This window comes from Nomascus leucogenys, chromosome 16 (assembly GCF_006542625.1).
Source record: "Nomascus leucogenys isolate Asia chromosome 16, Asia_NLE_v1, whole genome shotgun sequence".
Classification (NCBI taxonomy): Eukaryota; Metazoa; Chordata; class Mammalia; order Primates; family Hylobatidae; genus Nomascus; species Nomascus leucogenys.
Window position 1 is genome coordinate 76123106 of NC_044396.1, and position 20897 is coordinate 76144002.

The 20897-nt window shown below is 42.2% G+C and overlaps 1 protein-coding gene across 1 annotated transcript in view; it reads left to right on the forward strand.

Annotated features, from left to right (window-relative positions):
• Positions 1 to 20897, forward strand: part of FER1L6 (fer-1 like family member 6) — a 162898-nt gene that overhangs the window by 105442 nt on the left and 36559 nt on the right. Inside the window, exons 25-32 of the mRNA XM_030795069.1 lie at positions 2269 to 2495; positions 4361 to 4483; positions 5707 to 5746; positions 7345 to 7460; positions 8436 to 8567; positions 9476 to 9601; positions 14126 to 14253; positions 20192 to 20362. Coding sequence (XP_030650929.1) covers positions 2269 to 2495; positions 4361 to 4483; positions 5707 to 5746; positions 7345 to 7460; positions 8436 to 8567; positions 9476 to 9601; positions 14126 to 14253; positions 20192 to 20362 — 1063 coding nt within the window. The remainder of the gene's footprint in view (positions 1 to 2268; positions 2496 to 4360; positions 4484 to 5706; positions 5747 to 7344; positions 7461 to 8435; positions 8568 to 9475; positions 9602 to 14125; positions 14254 to 20191; positions 20363 to 20897) is intronic.

A 20897-nucleotide genomic window follows, 5' to 3' on the forward strand; every position in this document is an offset into this window, starting at 1 on the left:
TGCAGGGTGCCTGCTGTGGGATTGGCTCAAAGAGGATGCTCCACAGCTAAGTGGCTGGGTGGATCTTTCTGATGAGCTTGTTCCTGCAGGGGCCTCTGCCTTCTTTGGCTGCCACACTCTTACTTTGACTCACACTGGGTCAGGAACTCTAACATGCCTTCCTTGAATATGACTTACGCTCCTTCCTGCCTCCATGCTGACATTTTACTTGGCTCTGTGCTTGATGTTGTTTTAGTTTGTTCCATTTCGGATCTCAGGTGCACAAAGTTGAGTTCATTGCACGCCTCAGTTCCATGCTCTACAATCATCACTGGTCTATTTGGAGATTCTCTCATTCTATCCACTATCCTCCTTATTCCTTATCTGTAATCCCAGTGCCCTCCCCACTGCAGGCCCTACGCCATCATCCTTGTCAAATTTAAGTCGATTTAATCTACCTAAATAATATGATGCTATAATTTTCATTTGTTTTCCTATTCTTTTCACTCAATTCTCTGTTTTAAGCTCTATCCATATTGCTGTGTGTACATTAGCCTGTTGCTGTTACTCGCTGCATCTACAACACTTTACTTTTCCTTTCCTCTCATATTAGACTCATTGGCTACCTCAACTCCCCTTTCCATGATCAGTGCTGCAATGAATATCCCTGTGTGTGTTCCGTGAGGGAAGATGCTATGTGGGAATTTCTCTGGAATGTACAGCCAGGAATGAGATCACTAGGTCCCAGGAAATACGCACATGTATTTTCATTAATTAGCGCCAGGGGGCACTCCAGAGAGCTACACTGATCTACACCAGTCTACATCAGTCTATACTGCCAGTTCTGCATTTGGAACCCCATTTTTCTCCTCTTCAGCAGCCCCTGCTATTATCCAACTTTCTAGATTTTTGTTTTGCTTTGGTTTGGTTTTAGTTTTTTGCTACTCTGTGGACATAAATTAGTATCTAATTTTTATTTTTAACTTGAATTTCTCTGCTTGCTACTGTTTGCACACGCTTCATACCCTTGCTGCCATATTAATCTTCCTTCTGTGATGCCAGTTCATGTCCTTTGCCCATACTTTATGTGCTTTAATTTTCTTTTTGATTCACAAATTCTTTATATTTTCTAGATGTTAAAATCCTGTAGATTGCAGATATTGTTCATATCTTTTCCTAGTACGATAACTACTAACCTTGTCTATAATTCCTATCTATGAGCAGAAATCCTTAATTGAGATATACTCAGACCCCTCCATGTTTTAAACTTTATAGTTTATATTTTTAGTCTTCAGAAACCTTTTCTCACCCCTCGGTCACAAAGATATTATCTTATATTTTCTTCTGCTAGCTTTACAATTTTAGCTTTCTCATTTAGATCTTTAATCATCTTCATTTATATATGATTTTAAGTGGAGATTCAGCTGCATTTTTCTCCATATAGAGCACCATTTTTCCCCCAAAGGGTCTGCTAACCTATCACTCATTTTCCCAATGATTTGTACTGCCATCTTTCTCATAATCAAGTTGTCATACATCCCCTGTCCATTTCTAAGATTTCTAGTCTGTCTCACTGGTTTCTTTATCTCTATGCCCAGTATGGAGTAGATACCCATAAGAGTTTGTCGGGTTGGATTTGCTGTTGGAAAGTCAGCAAATGGGGAGAGAGAAACTCTGGAGTTTGTGGCAGCCATGGGGGTACCCAACTGGGAAATGTTCCTGAGTACTGACTCCTACAGCATAAAACGGAGAGATGAGGACCATTGGCAGTGAAGGACGGCGTTATAACCTTTATATGGCATCAGCAGCCCAGTTAAGAATCTCATGAACTCTGGACATACCCCTGCTCCCTGCCAAGCACATGTACTTATGTGCCCAGAGTTCTGCCTACAGTTGGGGGCTTCATGTTTCTCTGGAGCTCCAAAGGCTCCCCAGATTAACACACAGCAGGGGGACAATCCCCCTAGACACAGAATCTGCACCCTAAACCTTGATTTTCATAATCCCAATGACCACGATTGATTAAAATTACTTTGAGGGATCAATAACAAATACAACCACTTATTGATGACCTATTATGTGCCATATGCCTTACGTCATGGTCTCATTTCATCCTCCCAGTGAGATGGGTATTTTTACTGTCGTTTTATACATAAGAAAATGAGGCTCAGAAATATTAGCAACCTGACATATTTGAATCCGGATCTGTCTGATTCCTAGTATTAGGTCCCTGAAACGACCACCCTGTGATGCAGCCCAGTTCCCTGACCTGATGTGCTTTCATTTCAGAGATTTCAGATTCACTAACAGCCACCGAGTCCTCTGGAGCCCACAGCTCCTCCCAGGATCCCCCAGCAGATCACATTTATGTGGATGTTGAGCCACCTCCCACAGTGGTGCCCGACTCTGCCCAGGCCCAGCCGGCCATCCTGGTTGATGTCCCTGACTCATCCCCGATGCTGGAGCCTGAACACACACCTGTAGCCCAGGAGCCACCAAAAGATGGAAAACCTAAGGTCAGACTAAAATCCCTCTCCATATTTACAAGGCTCATTGGAGTTTGCATTGGAGGCCTCAGACAATATGAAGTTGCTTGCAGTGTGACCATGGGCAAGCAGCTTCACATTTCTGAGTATCAGTTCATCCTTTGTAAAATGAGGATACTGATACCCACTTCACAGCTTTGTTATAGGATCAGAAAGTTAATGTGCATGAAATTAAAGTGCTGGTCAAATGTGACAGTAATATTTAATTGAACGAAAACTCTTCTTAATTCATTAGCTTGGAAAGGCCATGGGTTTCTTCCTCCAAGTGTGTCCCACAAATATTTAGGTCCTACTTTGTACAAGATCATATGGGACCAAGAAGATGCATCTTTTGGATTCTAAAGAGGAGTAAAATAGTGACAGTTCTGGAAGGAGAAATTGACAAGTACACAAAGAACCATGAAACAAGGATATAGTTAATCTTTCTAAATTACATATTTGAGTGAAAAATCTTGGTGTATCAATTGAGTTAAAAGAGAAGGCCATTTTAAGAATGTCTTAAGGGGGCGGGCATGGTGGCTCACACCTGTAATCCTAGCACTTTGGGAGGCCAAGGTGAGCAGATCACTCGAGGCCAGGAGTTCAAGACCAGCCTGGCCAACATGCCGAAACTCCATCTCTACTAAAAAAAAAAAAAAAAAAATACAAAAAAATTAGCCAGGTGTGGTGGCACTCACCTGTAATCCCAGCTACTCCAGAGGCTGAGGCAGGAGAATCACTTGAGCCTGGGAGGTGGTGGCTGCAGTGAGCTGAGATCATGCCATTGCATTCCAGCCTGGACAACAGAGCGAGAAAATAAACAAAAAACAAAAAACAAAAAAAACTCTTAAGGAACAGCTTGCCCAGCAAATGGTAAAGGCTGAAGTAAAAAGAAGAGTGGAAAAGGGAGATAGATGCATGGACATTTGCACAGGCTGCTCTAATTTCATCCATGGTCAGCGACCCTCTGTGACGCCTTACCAGGTCTGCTGCATTCCCCTAGCATTGCACCTGTGACTTTCTGTTGACTTCTCGGACTCAGTGTTCATCATTCAGTGTTCATCTCAGATTCATCATAAAATTGTGAGCCTCAGCAGAGAAGAGATAATTTTTCAACATCTCTATATCCCCTGCACTCGATAGAGTGCCTGGGTCATACTACGACTCAAGAGATGACTTGGCGAGTGAATAGATGAATGCATGATGAGTGCTGCATCCATAGGCTCCAGCAGGACACCTGTCTTCTCCCACGAATGCCACCTTTCTGCCACACATCTATCACTCCCTCTCCTGCCACCCCATCAATTATGTGATAGAAGTCATTTACTTGTACCCATTCAAATCAGAAATGACACCAAAGAATTGCCTAAATTATGTACTTAATCCTCAGAACAGTGGTGGGTATTATTGTCCCTAGTTGAGGAAACAGAGTTAAGACATTTATATTAATTGCTTAATGATTTATAACCCAGGTCTCTATGAAGCTAATGCCTTTTCTGCTATACTGCATTGCATCATATAGTCTAGTTCTCATTTGTTGCATGCCTAGCTCCTGTACTGTATCCAGTGTAGGATTGTGTCTAATTCTCCACACATCCTTAATGTCAAAAACAGTATCTCACATATGCTCAATAAATGCTAAATAAAAAATGAATGAATGAATGAATGAATGAATGAATGGATTCTTGAACTTTCATTTGTGGAAGTGATACAGAGAGCTGGTACCACAAAACCAGTGGATACCTCTGTGTGTTTTCCAGTGGACACCTAAATGTTTTCTTCCTCACAAGCCAGTTGACCACCAGGTGCAGCCAAATGAGGTTGAACTAATAACCCATTCCCTCATCCCTTGCCAGGATCCCAGGAAGCCTTCCCGGAGGTCCACTAAGAGGAGAAAGAGGACCATAGCGGATGAATCTGCTGAAAACGTGATTGACTGGTGGTCTAAGTATTATGCCTCCCTGAAGAAAGCCCAGAAGGTAGAGTCTCCCCTACCTATGGGAGTCAAGAGACTCATTGAGAAAACACAGCACCATCTCCCACCCTGAGTCCTACATAACCTCCTTTTAAATGCCACTATACATAGACCCTATTCAGGTGTGGTTCTGTTAACTGCAGAAGGGGAAAAAGCCTGGAAGAACCAGAGATCCTGAATTACAAAATTCCCACTTTTTGGCTGGAGCTGGCCCTAGGACACAAGCACTGCTGTAAACACTGGAAGGATGTTCAGTCTAGCATGGCATCTGGAGGATCTGCCCCCCCAGCCAGACTCACGGGGGTCCAGCAGGGAGAAATAGGGTCTCTGGACAGGTGGGCATCAATGATTGGGGCCTCAGGAGATACCCCAGTCTAAGGGCCCCAGGTCTCCAGCAGGATTCTAAGTTCACATGGGAAATTATCAAAGGCAGAGGTCTTGGCCTTAGCGGATGGTATTATAAGTGGGTTTACATAGCAAGAGCAGGGCCTCATGTCCATGGAATGTGACAGATCTAGTTATAAAGCTGGAGAGCCAGTGGGGAGTAGGCCTGGAGAGTCCGGCAAAAGCTCGGCAACTGGATATGGTAAGATTTCTCACCCCTAAGTACGAAAGGGAAGAAGAATTACTCCGATGTTATATTTAATTGAATGCGCTTCTGATCCTTTAGTTTGGAAAGGCATGGTTGCATCTAGGACTATTTCTCAAATATTGATATATACCAAAAAAGCAAATGTTAGTCCCTGCCTCCAACCTCCCTCCTTTTGCTGCAATGGACACTATCACTTACTGTGAGAACTCAGCCCTTTCCCCTTTCTCTGCTAACCTCCCCAACCTATGGTACCATCCCAAAGACCAGACACGCCAACAGACACAACTCATGGTGCAGATGAGGGAGATGCTCCAGGGAGGTGGAAAAATATTGGGGAGATAGTTTGCTTGCCTCGTGGCTGAGAAGGTACTGCATATAAGGGACAAAGATGTCTATAGCTTGATCACACTTTTCTTGGATGTGCGGATACCTCTTTTCTAGGATAGGGCATCCTATTGGGCTTAACCTTCAGATCTTTACAGTGAGGCTTCATTTTGGGGGACTGCTTAGAGACTGTTTGAATACTCTTAAAATAGTGTCTCTGGGAATGCAGAGGGCTGAGATAATTGTTAGCAGTTGGAATTAATAAATCAAGTATTGCAGTGTCAATAATATTGTCTCCTCCTCTTTCAAAGGCAAAGGAGAGAAATCCCAAGGAAAAAAAAGGCAATACAGGTAAGCAGCTATTCTGGGGACATTTATCCATGGAATAGGGCCATTGTTACGAGAAAATTGTAAAATGGAAGCCACAGGAGGTGTGTTAGAGCTCAACTCCCTCCTTTCCTGAGTTTAGAAACAATCTCAGGAAGATGACAGCACTTTAAAATGTGGTCATGTAGCTCTTGGTGCTGGGCTGGAACCAGATCTCAGTTCTTTTGAATTCATTTCGGTGCTGGAATGGACCCTTTGGCTCAAGTTCCTATGTTGACAGTCTTAATGTAGAAACCATAGAATAAAAATAGAAGCAATCTGGATGACTGGCAAAAATCAACATGATAAACTTTATTAGAGGTGAGTGTAAAGACCTGGATTTGGGTTCCAAAACTCAGTCTACAGGATTGGATAGATCTTGTTTGGCAGATCCTGTTAGGCCTCAGATTTCAAATGACCACAAACTCAATTCAAGCCAACAGTAGGTCTCAGCCTAAATACAACTGTAACACTAAGCAGCCAATGTTGTTTCATTTGACGGTGATAGAAGTGGAAAAACCAGAGCCAGGCTCTGTTCCTCAGACCACCCCTAATTAACACATGTAATTCTAAGACCAACCCCATGTCATAGGAAATAGTGTCTTCACCCTGCAAATGATGAAACAGAGGTACAAAGAGGTCAAGTAAGTTGTTCAACATTACACAGCTAGAAAATAGCAGAGCTAGAGTCCGTATCAGGTGGTTTCTCCCCTGCAGAGCCTGCTGCTAAAAAATTACTGAGTAATCCCACTAACAATTTTACACAAGACCCTTAGGATATTTGAGCCTCATATTGAACTAGATGTATCTCAAGTCCCTTAACGGATCTGAGAGAGTGTGATGCCAAAAAGCTTTGGAGTCAGTCCAAGTTCTGAGTCTGTTCTTGGCTAGTTGCGTGAATGGGCAAATTATTTATTCTCTCTGTGCCTAGTTTAATGAGTTCTTACGTGTACTGTAACACATTGGCCCTTAGAATATGGCCATTGCCCTATTCCTATTGCCCAGCCCTAGGGGATGCACTGACATTGGATTTATATGTGCATGGGGTGCCCTGCCGTCAAACACTGTACAGACTGTATGTAACAATCCTATGGCAAAAAGTTACTATTTCTTTTTAAAAAGAAGGGTCACAAGTTACTATTTCTTTTTTTTTTTTTTTTTTTTTTTTTGAGACGGAGTCTTGGAGTCTTGCTCTGTCGCCCAGGCTGGAGTGCAGTGGTGCCATCTCAGCTCACTGCAAGCTCCGCCTCCCGGGTTCATGCCATTCTCCTGCCTCAGCCTCCCAAGTAGCTGGGACTACAGGCACCCGCTACCATGCCTGGCTAATTTTTTGTATCTTTAGTAGAGACGGGGTTTCACCGTGTTAGCCAGGATGGTCTTGATCTCCTGATCTCGTGATCCGCCCGCCTTGGCCTCCCAAAGTGCTGGGATTACAGGCGTGAGCCACCGTGCCCGGCCACAAGTCACTATTTCTGAAGGGTCACAACTAGGGCATGTCAGAGCAAAAGGAAAGAAGGAGCTTGGCTTCATTCCTTCTCATCTCAACCGCCATGAGAAATCCAATTTCTGCTGAATATCCACAGAGGCAAAGCCAGATGAGGTAGTGGTAGATATAGAAGATGGCCCAAAGAAGAAGAAAGACAAAATGCTCAAGAAGAAACCCAAAGATGATGGAATCCCCAACCTGGCCGTCTTGCAGGTACGTGGGGACACAGGCATCTCTGCCATGGATGGGAAGGGATGCTCAGCAATGAGGTTCTGTTAGTGCTTTGGTCAACCCTACTCATGCCTTTTTTTTTACTATTTTGTCTTCATTATCACCAATGTAGAGAAGTAAACTTTGATGTGCATTTAAGCTAAGACAGGAAGCTTATTCATTTTCCATTTTCCATACCCTCATATTGAGAAGGGGCGTAACTTAAATTGTTTAATGTGGACCTTACAAAGTAATATACAGCATTTAAGCTCCCCTTGGCTCATCTCTAGGTGCTTGTCATCATCATGCAAATGTGTACACACTGAAGGTAGTAAGAGATTTAACTCCAACTAAAGTCAGCTCCATTAGGCCAGTTTTAACATTAGTTAGAGGGTATTAGCTAGAGGTATATTGACGGCTATGAAAATTTGAAGGGTGAAAATTATAGATAACCAATTTGGATAAGCAATTTATATAGGAAAGTTGAATAAGTAAATTATACTACCAAACATAAAACTCAATTTTGCATTTCCAAAGCTTATATATAAACTTCATGTCTATATGCATTACAATAAAAACAAATCTTCCATCACCTTATATGTGTTAAGAATTAGATATTTAATGAACATTATTGATTTGAATCTCCTCAAAGTATTATAGTCTATATCCAACAACCAATGGCATCAACTAGCTCTAAAAGTTTTGTTGTATCTATACTTATACATTACAATTTTTAAAATTTACCTATACTTTTTGGAATTTAAAAGTTCATCAAATCATTTCATAAAATTCATATGTATTTTCAGGAGTGCTGAGCCAATCCCTGTTCCTTATCTTGCTGCAGATAAATTACCAATGGCCTCAGATTTTCCCAAGGAGCATATATCAAGGCTGGTTTTGGAGAATCTTGGCATTTCTCATTAAATCAATCCTGAGCTTTTCTTCCTCTTAGCACAATCTTCTCCCTTTTCCCTAAAGATATATGATGGTGATCTTGAGAGTGAATTCAACAATTTTGAAGACTGGGTGAAAACTTTTGAGCTCTTCAGAGGCAAGTCTACGGAAGATGACCATGGTCTTGATGGAGACCGAGTCATAGGAAAATTTAAGGCAGGTTCCATTGTTAATCCTTACATTTGGCTCTCCATAAACGTCAGGTATGACTCAATTCTGTTAATGGAATTGTGGTGTGGGATGTGTGTAGTGAAAATCCTTAATTTTTACTCAAGGCCCTCTCTAGAACTCCACAAAACCTAGCCCCAGTCTTTTAAGATATTTTTGGTTTGTGACCAGTGGATTGGAGCTCAGTCTGGTGAAAAATAAGGAGACAGAGTCATTACCTGAAAGGAACACTGAACTTTACTTTGTTCTCTCCACCCCTGGCCTACCAAATATGTGATTTATGCAAGCCTACCAGTTGGACGATTAAACTAATCAAGCAACACAAGCCCTTCATCTGGCAGACTTACAGTGTGAACATCACAAAGTAGTAGCCAGCATTCACTATAAACATACTACAAGCTGGGCCCTTTCTATGCGGCATGCTGTGTTGGAAATAGCACAGGCATTACAGTTTGCCCATCTGGATTCAAATCCTAGTTATAGTATTAACCAGCTGTGTGATCTGGAACAAAGTGCTTCACCTGCCTAAGCCTCAGTTGCTATGTCTGGAAATAGGAATACTGTAATCAGGATTGAATGAATGAGATAATGGGGGAAGCACTAGCATAGCACCCCACATGTAAAAGGCACTTCGTGTCCCATCTGTTCTGTTCCTCATATAACAGTCCTGTGAGGGGGGTGTTAATGTACAACGCCAATTCACTGGTGTACCATGAAGAAGCTCAGATGCAAGCAGGCTACATAAATTGCCCCAGGACACCCAACTGGCAAGTTTAGCCCAACCCAGGTCCTGCAGATTCCCAGGCTGTGCTCATTTTCCCAGCACTGTGCTCTCTGTGGGTTTTGGTGGGACATATGACCATCTCATTTCAATGGGTTGTGTTTTGTGGTTCCAGGGCTCCTTCTGCATCTACAAAAGCCCCCAGGAATCTAGCTCTGAGGACAGCGGGCAGCTGAGAATCCAGCAAGGGATTCCGCCCAATCACCCTGTCACAGTGCTGATCAGAGTATACATTGTCGCGGTGAGCCATCCTTTTTTGCTCTGAGAGGGTGTATTTATCTGCTCAGGCTGCCATAACAAAATATATGGCAGACTGGGAGGCTTAAACAACAGAAATTTACTTTCCCACAGTTCTGAATGCCATAAGTCTATAATCAAGTTGCTACCAGGGTTGGTGTCTTGTGAGGCCTCTCTTGCTGGCTTGTGGATGGCTGCCTTCTTGCTGAGTCCTCACACGGCCTTTCCTCTGTGCATGTGTATATAGGGAGAGAGCGAGCTCTGATATCTCCTCCTCTTCCTATAAAGACACTAGCCCTGTCATATTAGAGCAGCACCACTATGACCTCATTTAACCTTAATTACCTCCCTAAAGCTGTGTCTCCAACTACAGTCACCTTAGGAGTTAGGGGTTCAACATATGGGGGTATGAAGTTAGGCTGGCAAAACAGACATGCTATGGCTTTTCTGAGCATATAGGACTGTTCTGTGTAGTTTTATCTGCTCCCTGTGGTTGCCTATGGCAGGAGAGGGAACCAAATAGGAGGGAAGCAGGAAACTACAGGAAAGACAGTTTGGGGGAAGGACCAAGGCAGAACAGGGCAGCAATTATTGTGAAATTCTCCTCTCACAGCCATGCCTCTGCACTACTGCAGTAGGACATTTCACTTTGAATGTATTTCCAAGAAAGATGTTAACTCCTATAAGCTTCCCTCTTTCTGATAATGACAGCACAAAACTTTGATTATGAAACTTTTTGGCCTCATTAGCAGAAGCTCAGGGCCAAATTTAATGCTCGATCAAAGCAACTGTATGAACCCCAATGGTTCATGGATTTGCTTTAATCTCCTGACCTTGGATGTGGTTTTTGTAATTGTATTTTATTATAATGCTCTTATTTTATATCAACCATTTGCTTCCATTGCCTACATTCTTTCAAAGAAACATAAATGTAACATAAAATAAAAATGAATTATCCTTTAATGCTAAGGGAGAGATAAATGTTCTTCCACATGCAGTTCTCAGGTTTCCTTCATCATCCTCTGTATCATCACCACAACCACCACGTGCCAGGGATGTCGTGATGAAAAGAACATAGTCTCTGTCTTCAGGGAAGTCACAGTGTAGCTGGAAAGATGAGAAGAACTTAGTCGCTGACAATGTTGGGTAGTCAACATGAAACACCACCCTCAGGATGCTTTAGACTAACCTTTTTAAAATTTTGTTCAGGTCACTTGTTTTGGGAGAAATAGGTATTCCTTAGGAAACAGAACTATGTTCAAATAAATTTGAGAAATAGCGCGTATTTCCTTCTCCAGCCTTTGAGATTCACAAAGCTCATTAGCACATTCAAGGCTCTGAGAATTTCAGAAGCAAATAAACCTATTTAGTAATTTTGAACAGCATTTTCTAAACTTTTGCCTCATGCCTTTTTCCCCCCTACAGAAAATCTTACAGAGCTAAAGTTCTCTAAGATACAGTTTGGGGAATCCAGAAATAGTATGAACAGTAGGAAGGAGAGGGAAGAATTTCTGTGAACTACAGAGATTGGAGAAAGATCCATCTCCTTATTCATGTATTCATTCAGAAAATATCTACTGCACACCTTTTATGTGTTTAGTATCTTCTAGGCAAAGGCCAGATAAACAGATCAGGTTTCTGTCCAGGAGGTAGCATGGGGGAGCGAGGCCTTTGGCTGGAACTTGACAACAGGAGGGACTTGAACAAACAGGGAGTCAGAAGATGGCAGTCCTAGGTAAATTCACTACAGTTATGGACAGTCGATACTTTTCATTGATATTTCTAGCAGTCTGATTATGTGTGGTTTGCTCTCATACTAATAATTAATTAAATGAATTCTCAAACCTTTTAATTAAAAGAACACTAACAAGTAAAAAAAATACTACTTAAAACTCGCATAAAAGAAAGAAATCAAATTTCCCCACCTCTTTTTTTCCTCACTTAACAAGATAGATTGGCCATTTTTTTCTAGATTAGTATGTACAGGTCTTCATTCCTTTTAGCATTTTCTTGAATAAATGTATTCATTTATTCAACAAATATTAAGACCCTGTTCTATGTCCTAGAGGTAAAGTAATGAACAAGATAAACAGTGCCCTTGCTGTCACGGAGATTACATACTAGTTGAGAGTGATGTGGGAATTAGGAAGATATAAAAATAAACAAAGGTAACAGATGAATTAACAGGAGTTGTGTCAGATAACTGCTTTGTAAATAATTAAAATTGGCTGATGTGACAAGAAGAAATGGGAAGGACTGTTTTGCATTGTGTTTCTTCCCAAGTAATCAACAAATAGGTTGCTTACAATTTTTGGCTATTAAGCAGTGTTCTAGTGAATATCCTTGAACATACAGCTTTATAGGCTCACACTATTCTATCTACAGCATAGAGTCCTAAATGTGGAATTGTTTCTCAGCTTTCATTGCTGCAGAGTTTCTCCACCTTTTTGATAACATTTCTTACCATCCTCCTACTCTGGCCTTTCCCTAGAAAGTATTTGCTTTTGACAGTTTAAGGCTTAGGTTGTCTAGAATCAGACTTTACTCTCAGAAACAGATGATTCAGCTGGTCAGTGCTAAATGCAAGAGTCATAGGGTCATGGATTCAGAGACCATTAGCTCTGGGAAGAGCCTTCAGGTCCACCCCATGATTTTACAGATAGATCTCAGACGACATGACTTGCCCAATATCACACACTACTTAGAAATGTAGTCAGGCCAGGTGCGGTGGCTCATGCCTGTAATCCCAGCAGTTTGGGAGGCCAAGGTGGGCAGATTGCTTGAGCTCAGGAGTTTGAGACCAGCCTGGGCAACATGGTGAAACCCCATCTCTGATACAAAAATTAGTGGGGTGTGGTGGCTCATGCCTGTAGTTTCAGCTACTTGGGAGGCTGAGGTGGGAGGATCACTTGAGTCTGGGAGGCATAAGTTGCAGTGAGCTAAGACTGCGCCACTGTATTCCAGCGTAGGTGACAGAGCAAGATACTGTCTAAAAAAAGAAATATAGTCATATGTCTTTTAACTATGGGAATACGTTCTGAGAAATGTGTTGTTAGGCTGTTTCAGTGCTGTGCAAGTGTCAGACTGTATTTACACAAACCTAGATGGTATGGCCTCCTACACGATAGTATAGCCTATTGCACTCCTATGCTATCAACCTGTATAGCACATTACTGTATAGACTACTGTAGGCAATTGTAACACAATGGTATTTGTGTATCTAAACGTAGAAAAGGTACAGTAAAAATACAGTATAAAAGATTTGAAAAAATGGTACACCTGTCTAGGGCACTTACCATGAATGGAGCTTGCCAGACTGGAAGATTCTCTGGGTGACTCACTGAGTGGTGAGTGAATGTGAAGGCCTAGGATGTTACTGTCTGCTACTGTAGAGTTTAGAAACACTGTACACTTAGGCTACACTACATTTATAACACATATTTTTCCTTATTCAGTAATAAATTAGCTTACTATAACTTTTTTACTTTATAAACTTTTAAGTTTTTTTAACTTTTGACTCTGGTCAAGACAACATTTAGCTTAAAACATGAACACATTGTTCAGCTGTACGCAAATATGTTCTTGATATCCTTAGTCGACAAGCTTTTTTCTATTTTAAAATTGTTTTTTATTTTTATTTTTTAAACTTTGTTGTTAAAAACTAAGACAAACAAACACACACACATTAGCCTAGGCCTACACAGGGTCAGGATCGTCAATATCCCTGTCTTCTACCACCACATCTTGTCCCATTGGAAGGTCTTCCAGGGCAATAACACGCATGGAGCTGTCATCGTTTATAGTAACACCTTTTTCTGGATGCCTTCTGATGGACCTTGAGGATGTTTTACAGTTAACTTTTTTAATAAATAGAAAAAGTACACTCTAAAGATTAAATAGTAAATACATAAGCCAGTAACATCATTATTTATTGTCATTGTCAGTATTATGTACTGTACATGATTATATACTTTTATATGACTGTTAGCACAGTAGGTTTGTTTATAGCATCACCACAGACATGCAAGTAATGTGTTTGTTGCACTACAAGGCTGCAACAGATATGTCACTAGATCATAGGAATTTTTCAGCTCCATTATAATTTTATAGGACTGCCATCGTACATATGGTCAGTCCTTGACCAAGACATCATTAAGCGGTGCGCGACTGTAGAACAAGAACTCAAACTCATGCCTTCTGCCTCCTGGTCCACCATTTTTCTCATTTTTCTGTACCAAGAGCTTCTTTCCACTGAGGAGATGACTCCAGAGAAAGTTGAACTTGGGCAAAGCCAATTATTTTTCTTTTTAACAGCAAAATGTAGATGGTAAAGTAGTGGCTCTTAACCTTGGCTGCACACTACAATTATCTAGGGAGTTTTTCAAAAGCCCAAAGCCCTGGCCCATTAAATCAGACTATCTAGAGACAGAAGTCAGGCATTAGCATTTTTGAAAGCACCAAGGTAATCCCAGTGTACAACCAATGTTGAGAGCTATTGAACCAAAGACATTTTCTTTTTCCTTTCCAGGCATTTAATCTTAGTCCAGCTGATCCAGATGGCAAATCAGATCCCTACATTGTGATCAAGCTTGGCAAGACAGAAATCAAAGACCGGGATAAATACATCCCCAAACAACTGAACCCAGTATTTGGAAGGTCAGTGGCCATCTGGGCTGTGTTTTATTGTCCTTTCTGCATTTGCTCCTGCTGTGTTTCTGTGGGGATGGTGTGTGTATGTTTGTGTTCCTGGGTGAAATGGTGCCAGGAGGTTAAATACTGGCTTCTGCTCTTGGTAATAACCAACCTAACCTACGTCCACGGAGCAGGGTTGAATTCTTTCATGGTCCCCTGAGGAATTTGGTGGTACTTGGTGATCTTCTTACCCATAGCTTTCTTTACTATATATTTTTTTCTTTTTCTTTTTTTGTGAACTTAAGTAGAGAAATATATACGCACGGCTTTCTAATTACAATTTTCTGGATTTCAGATTTAATAGTCGTTGGATTCAGCCTCATGCTTTTGAACAGAGCAGAGATTTCCTTTTTATAAACAAGGCAGCCAAGGTCTAGGGAGGTTAAGAAACATATTCATGTTCAGATGACACAATTGAAGGATAATGGGCCAGAAGTTTAGTCTTCTGTCTCCTACTAAAGGGATTTTTCCATCATATTATTTTGTGGCTCATTTCAGGTGACCCCTGAGGTCAAAAAGTTGGAACTTTGTCCTCAAGTTGTGCTTTGTTTTCCTGTAAAGTGTTAAAAGCTATTGCATTTGTGTAAGGGGACTAGGCATTCGCCAACTCACAGCAACCCTGCATGCTCACTGATCCTCCAATATGATGTGCTAAGCATTGATGGTTCCCTGTTTGAGTCTGTGCACATGTCTATCATTCACTCTGGAATCAGGGTGGCCTGGGTTTCACTCTGCTACATACAAGCTCTACAACCTTATGCAGATGGCTTAACCTCTCTGTACCTAGTTTTCCTGACCTGCAAAGCAGCAACAGTACACCTGACTCTCAGATTCCATTAGAAGATTAAATGTGTAAAGCACCTAGCACATCACATTGCCTGTGGCAGCACACGATTGACACTCAGAACACATTAGTTCCCTTGCTCCCCACCTTGGTAATTATTGTAGCAATGGATACATCTTTAGTGTGTTTAATTTCTTTTTGCTTGAGTAAGCAGGAATATGGGATTAAAAATCTCCATTGGCCCCATTTAAATTCATTTACACATCTGTGATCACTTTGGAGCCTCTGACATTTAATCAGCACTAGCCTCTTACATTTTATTGCTCCTGAGGAAATGAGGGCAATAAATGATCTTGCCTTTCCAGATTAATGAGAATGACAGTACTGGGGAAACTTACCCTTGCTTCCCTCATCCAGAGATGACCTTTATCATCACCTGCCACTTATGTAACTAGTGCTTCAGTGTGACAATCACTTGGCAGGCACTTTTTATGAGCTACTTTCACCACAGTGCCATGAACTAGACTTGTTTTACTACCCGTGCTATATGGCCATGGCAAACAAGAGAAGAGGATGATGAAGTCAGTGTTCCCTCCTGCCTCTGACATTGCAGCACCTCATCCAAAAGCCCTCCAGATGTAGATGTTTTGTTGGATATGTGTTTAATTTTTACTTAGGAACAAAAGTTTCCAGCACAATCCCACAGTGTTCCAGCAGGAAGAGTAGAGGGCTCTTGTGCCTGACCCGGGGTCTGCGGAATCCTTCCTCATAACTTCAGTATCGGTGTGAGGGTGTCACAGCCTCCAACCCCTGGTGCTCTGGTATCTTGTGTTGCTTTTCTTCGTAGCCCCTGACATGGATTAGATGTTTATGGGTTTATTGGCCATCTCCCATCTCCCCACTAGAATGTAAGAAGTATTTGAGCAGGGACTTAGTCTAGTCTGGTTAACGCCACATCCCCAGCACCTAGGACAGGGCCTGGCACACAGCAGGTGCTCAATATGTATTTGTGGATGAACAGATGGATGGATGGATGAGTGGGTGGGTGGCTAGATGGATAAAATGCCAGTCAGTTGTCAGTGGGATTTAATGAGGCCCTATCTCTGCATCATCTTGATATATGGTGCATGTCTGTAGGCTTTGAAAGTTTCTTCCTCATGGCTCTTACGGTTTCCTAGAATGTTTCCCATTGTCTCCACCACCTTGATAATTAACCATAAAGCAAAATGATGAGATCCTAATGGGTTAATAAACCAGCTATACCTCCCCTTACTCATTCACATCTGTAGGACTTTGTCCTTGCTGTGCCCTCACCATGACATGCTTTTCCTTTTCTTGTCCACCTGCAGAACTTCATTTATTCCTCACAATTACTGGGAATCCACCATGTGTCAGGCACCGTGCTAAGTGCTGGGACACAGTGAGGACCAAGCCACAGTCTGTACCTTCAAGGTGCCCATGAATATGGAGAGAACATCAAATAAATGTGTGATTACAGTTGGCTGCTGCAAGTCCTATGAAGACCCTAGGAAGGCATAAGACCCTCTTGGGAGTGTTGAGGGGGTAGGAAGGGAGGGGTGTTCTTTGCCCTGCAAAGTCCAGAGTGTAGGGAGGATGTGATGTGGCAGGAACTATGGGTATCAATCAGGGTTCCACCATAGGAAGGGACCTAGCAGAGGAGAGAGAGAGAGAATTTCCCAGGGCTTCCTTAACAAAGTACCATAAACTGGGTGGCTGAAACAACAGAAATTCATTCTCACAGTTTGGGATACTGAAAGTGTGATGTTCTGGGCTGCTTCCTTCTGTGGGCTGCAAGGGAGCCTCTATTCCCTGCCTCCCTCCCAGCTTCTGGTGATCTGCTGGCAATCCCTGGTGCTCCCTGGCTGGTAGATGCATTGCTCCAATATCAGCCTTCATCTCCACATGGCCTGCTCCCTGCGTCTCTCCACATCATCTTCCCTCTGTGCACATCTGTCTCTGTGCCAAGTTTTCCTCTTTACAAGGACACCAGTCATACTGCATTAGAGCCCATCCTAATGACCTCATTATAGCTTGATTACCTCTATTAAGACCTCACTTCCAAATATGGTCAGATTTTGAGGTGCTGGATCTGGAGCTTCAACTTATCTTTTGGTGGAGACACAATTCAACCCATAACAATATATACCGCTTTTGCTCTTTATTATGAGATTATTGTTTTTGCTCTTAAGCATTTTCAACTGGTTAAAGCCTACTTAGTTATCAAGGAGAATCTTCTTCAATTAAACTCAACTAATTGTGGACGTTAATTACATCTACAAAATGCCACCATAGCAACACCTGGATTAGTGTTTGATTGAATAACTGGAGACTATAGTCAAGTAGACACATGAAACTGACCGTCACCCTGTGAGTAGATTGCAAATGTTTTTTCTTTCCAATCAGGTCATCATTTTGGTGACAGACTATGTGCCACCTACTGGAGAGGTATAAAGGGTGCATGACCCTGTTTCCATGGAACCTACACCCTTATGGAGCAGGCAGGGAATACAAAAAAAGAAAAATCAGGCAGATATAAAATTGCCTGTATGATGAGTGCTATAAGGGAGAGGTACAGGGGCCTTTGAGTCTGTATAATCGGAGAGCTTGACCTGGTTGGGAAAATGGCTAAGATTAGAAGTTCTGCAGATCTGGAGCAGGGAGAACTCCCATCTGCACTCAAGGCTCAGCCAAAGAGTCATCTCTGTGAAACCTTCTGTTATCACCCCTCCCCAGACAGGTGTACTAGTAACACCCTGCCCATAACTCTGTTGGAGCTCCTGCCACCTGATTTAGCCATATTCTTATTTGCCTTCCCCACTGGAAAGAAATTGTTTTACTTATCTCTTAAAAATCGCAGTGCCTGGCTCATAGTAGACACACAATAAATGCTGAATGAACGAATGAATAAATTAAAGAATGAATGAATGACCAAATGAACAATGGAACATTGTTCCTCTGAAGCTCAGAGGCTCTTCATGCTTTCACCGTCTCAGTTTTGGCCCATTTCATGATGCATTCTGTTTTCCCAAACCACCCTTGCATCTAGGGATAGTACCTCATTGACACAAGTTGGCATAAGGCTAATTTTTCCCTGGGTGACTGGAAGTTCAACCATAGTGGGCTGTTTTTGGTAACTTTTTTTTCAAGACGGAGTTTTGCTCTTGTCGCCCAGGCTGGAGTGCAGTGGCATGATCTTGGCTCACTGCAACCTCCACCTACCGGGTTCAAGCTGTTCTCCTGCCTCAGCCTCCCAAGTAGCTGGGACTACAGGTGCCTGCCACCATGCCAGGCTAATTTTTGTATTTTTAGTAGAGACAGGGTTTCACCATGTTGGCCAGGCTTGTCTCGAACTCCTGGCCTCAAGCGATCCACCTGCCTCCCAAAGTGCTAGGATTATAGGCGTGAGCCACCGCTCCCGGCCCTGTTTTTGGTAACTTTTATTGACAGCTCCGTTTAAAATTTAGGTGAGATTAATATATGGACCCACAGCTTGGGGAGATGGGCCAGGGTGATTAAGTCTTCTGTCATGGTTGCCAGCAGCAGTTAAGTCCTTAATAAGTCCTTCCAGTGACAGTAATGGTGACGGCTCAGGGGCACGTGGCTGGAGGCTTCCTTGTGATGCACCTGCAGAGTATCAATTACAGTTTAGAATGTAAATCTTGGAGCTCAGGCAGGAAATACTATGCCTTCAGATGGAAGACGTATGGATTTCTTTGCCACACAACCATATCCCTGGCCTGCTACAGCCACTTCTGTCAATTACAGTCACTGCAGCTGTCCAGCGTCTCTGCTTTTTTCTCTCTGAGGAGGGTTAATTGGCTTGGGCATGCTGCAGTTGCTGTGCCTGCTTCACTGGGGAGTAAGTGTCAGGGCTAAGTGGATCTGACCATGAGGGCAGCAGCCCAGACAGCCCTGTGGACATGCAGGGAAATAATGGGCTCGCATTCTCCTTCCTCCCCCTCCTCTTTGTCCATCGCTCCCAGCCCAGCTCATCCTGTACCAGAGCAGACAGTCTACACAGCTGGAGAATACTGCTGTGTCCTTGATTTTGTTTCCAGGAAGCCATTTCCCTATAACTCAAGAGTTTTGCTTAACATTTAATTTTCAAGTACCAGTCCCGATGCAGTAGCATTGGGTAATTTATCGTTACAGAAAATTGGACAGCATTAATGTTCCTTGAGACACCTTGCGTTGGTGTGGTTTCATGGAAGGAGCACCGAGTTAGGAATTAGGAACCTGGAACTTAGATTGGCCTGATTGATGATCTTGGGCAAGTTTCTAGTGTTCTCTAGATTTCAATTTCCTTATCTGTAAAATGAAGGGATTGGATATGGTGATTTCTGAGATCTCTTACAGTTCACAGAAACATTTATTTTGTGTGCACTTTCTGCAGGTCAAGTGTAGGCTCCAGCAATGCAGAGACCAAAAAAAAAAAAAGGGCAGGTCCCTATTCTCAAGGGGCTCCTAGTCTTGTAGAGACAACACTTTGGTCTTGCAATTCTATGTTTTTATAATTTTTCATCCTTGATAAAGTTTTCATTTAAAATACATGTAGCTAGTACTTGTGATGAAGCAACAATGGAGGGGAAGGGGAATGGCAATATATTTGGCACCAGTTGAATGCTTGAAAGTAAAATATGTGTTTTATAGAAACACTACTGCATTTAAACCCCACGCTAAATTGTAAAGAAGACATATATACTCATTTATAATATGGAGGCTAAGAGGAATTAAATAACTTTCCCAAAGTTTTACAATCAGGAAGTTGCAGATTCAAAACCAAAATTAAAAATCAGTCCTGTTTGAAACCAAAATCCAAAGTTTTTCCTCTCCATCATGCTGTCACCCTAGTTGAAGACTACAAGATATGGCCCATGAAAAGTGGAGATTATTGGCTATTTGAAATTGATAACAAAATTGAAAATTGTTTGTACTGCAATGAAAAATTAAACCAAACAAATATCTGCTAAGTATTAACTGAGTTGCTGAGTGTTTAATGAGTTCGCATGAATAGCGGGCTAGCTAAAAATGAAGCTGGGAATGGTTCCCTGTGTCACCAAATGTTACTGACTCTTGAAGTCTCTGCTTGGACTGCAGGTCATTTGAGATCCAAGCCACATTCCCGAAAGAGTCCCTGCTCTCCATCCTGATCTATGACCATGACATGATTGGCACAGATGACCTTATTGGTGAGACCAAGATCGACCTGGAGAACCGCTTCTACAGCAAACACCGAGCCATCTGTGGCTTGCAGAGCCAGTATGAGATGTAAGTTCTTTCTCCCCGGGAGACACTTGGTATTCTGAAGCTGTTGTAGGCTTCAGGGCTCCAGATTCTGCATCCCAGTTGTCCATCTCTAGGAAGGCCAGACCAGGCTCAGCTTTAATGTCTCAAATGGGCTCCACATCAGCAGAGCTGGCTTGGGGAGACTCTTTCAGTGCATTTGAGAATCATCGTGACTGGGGAGGCAGCTCTGACTGAGAACCAAGGGCAGATTCTTCAAGAGTCAAGAGCTAAATGTATGTGTTCACTCAGTCAGAGATGTGCCTTGAAATAGGGTTCCCCTGGTGGAGAATAATGCTAGAAGAAGAATATTAATATAATATAAATGCCAGTGTCCAAGCTAATTATAACACTCATGTACTTTTGATAACAAAGCACTTTATATGGAATATCTCATTGAGTTTTCTGAACCACCCTTTGAGGTGTTATCCACATTTTACAAATGAAGAACTGACCCAACTTTCACTCTTTTTTCAAATGTATTTTTAATTTTTGTGGGTACATAGATGTGTACATGTGT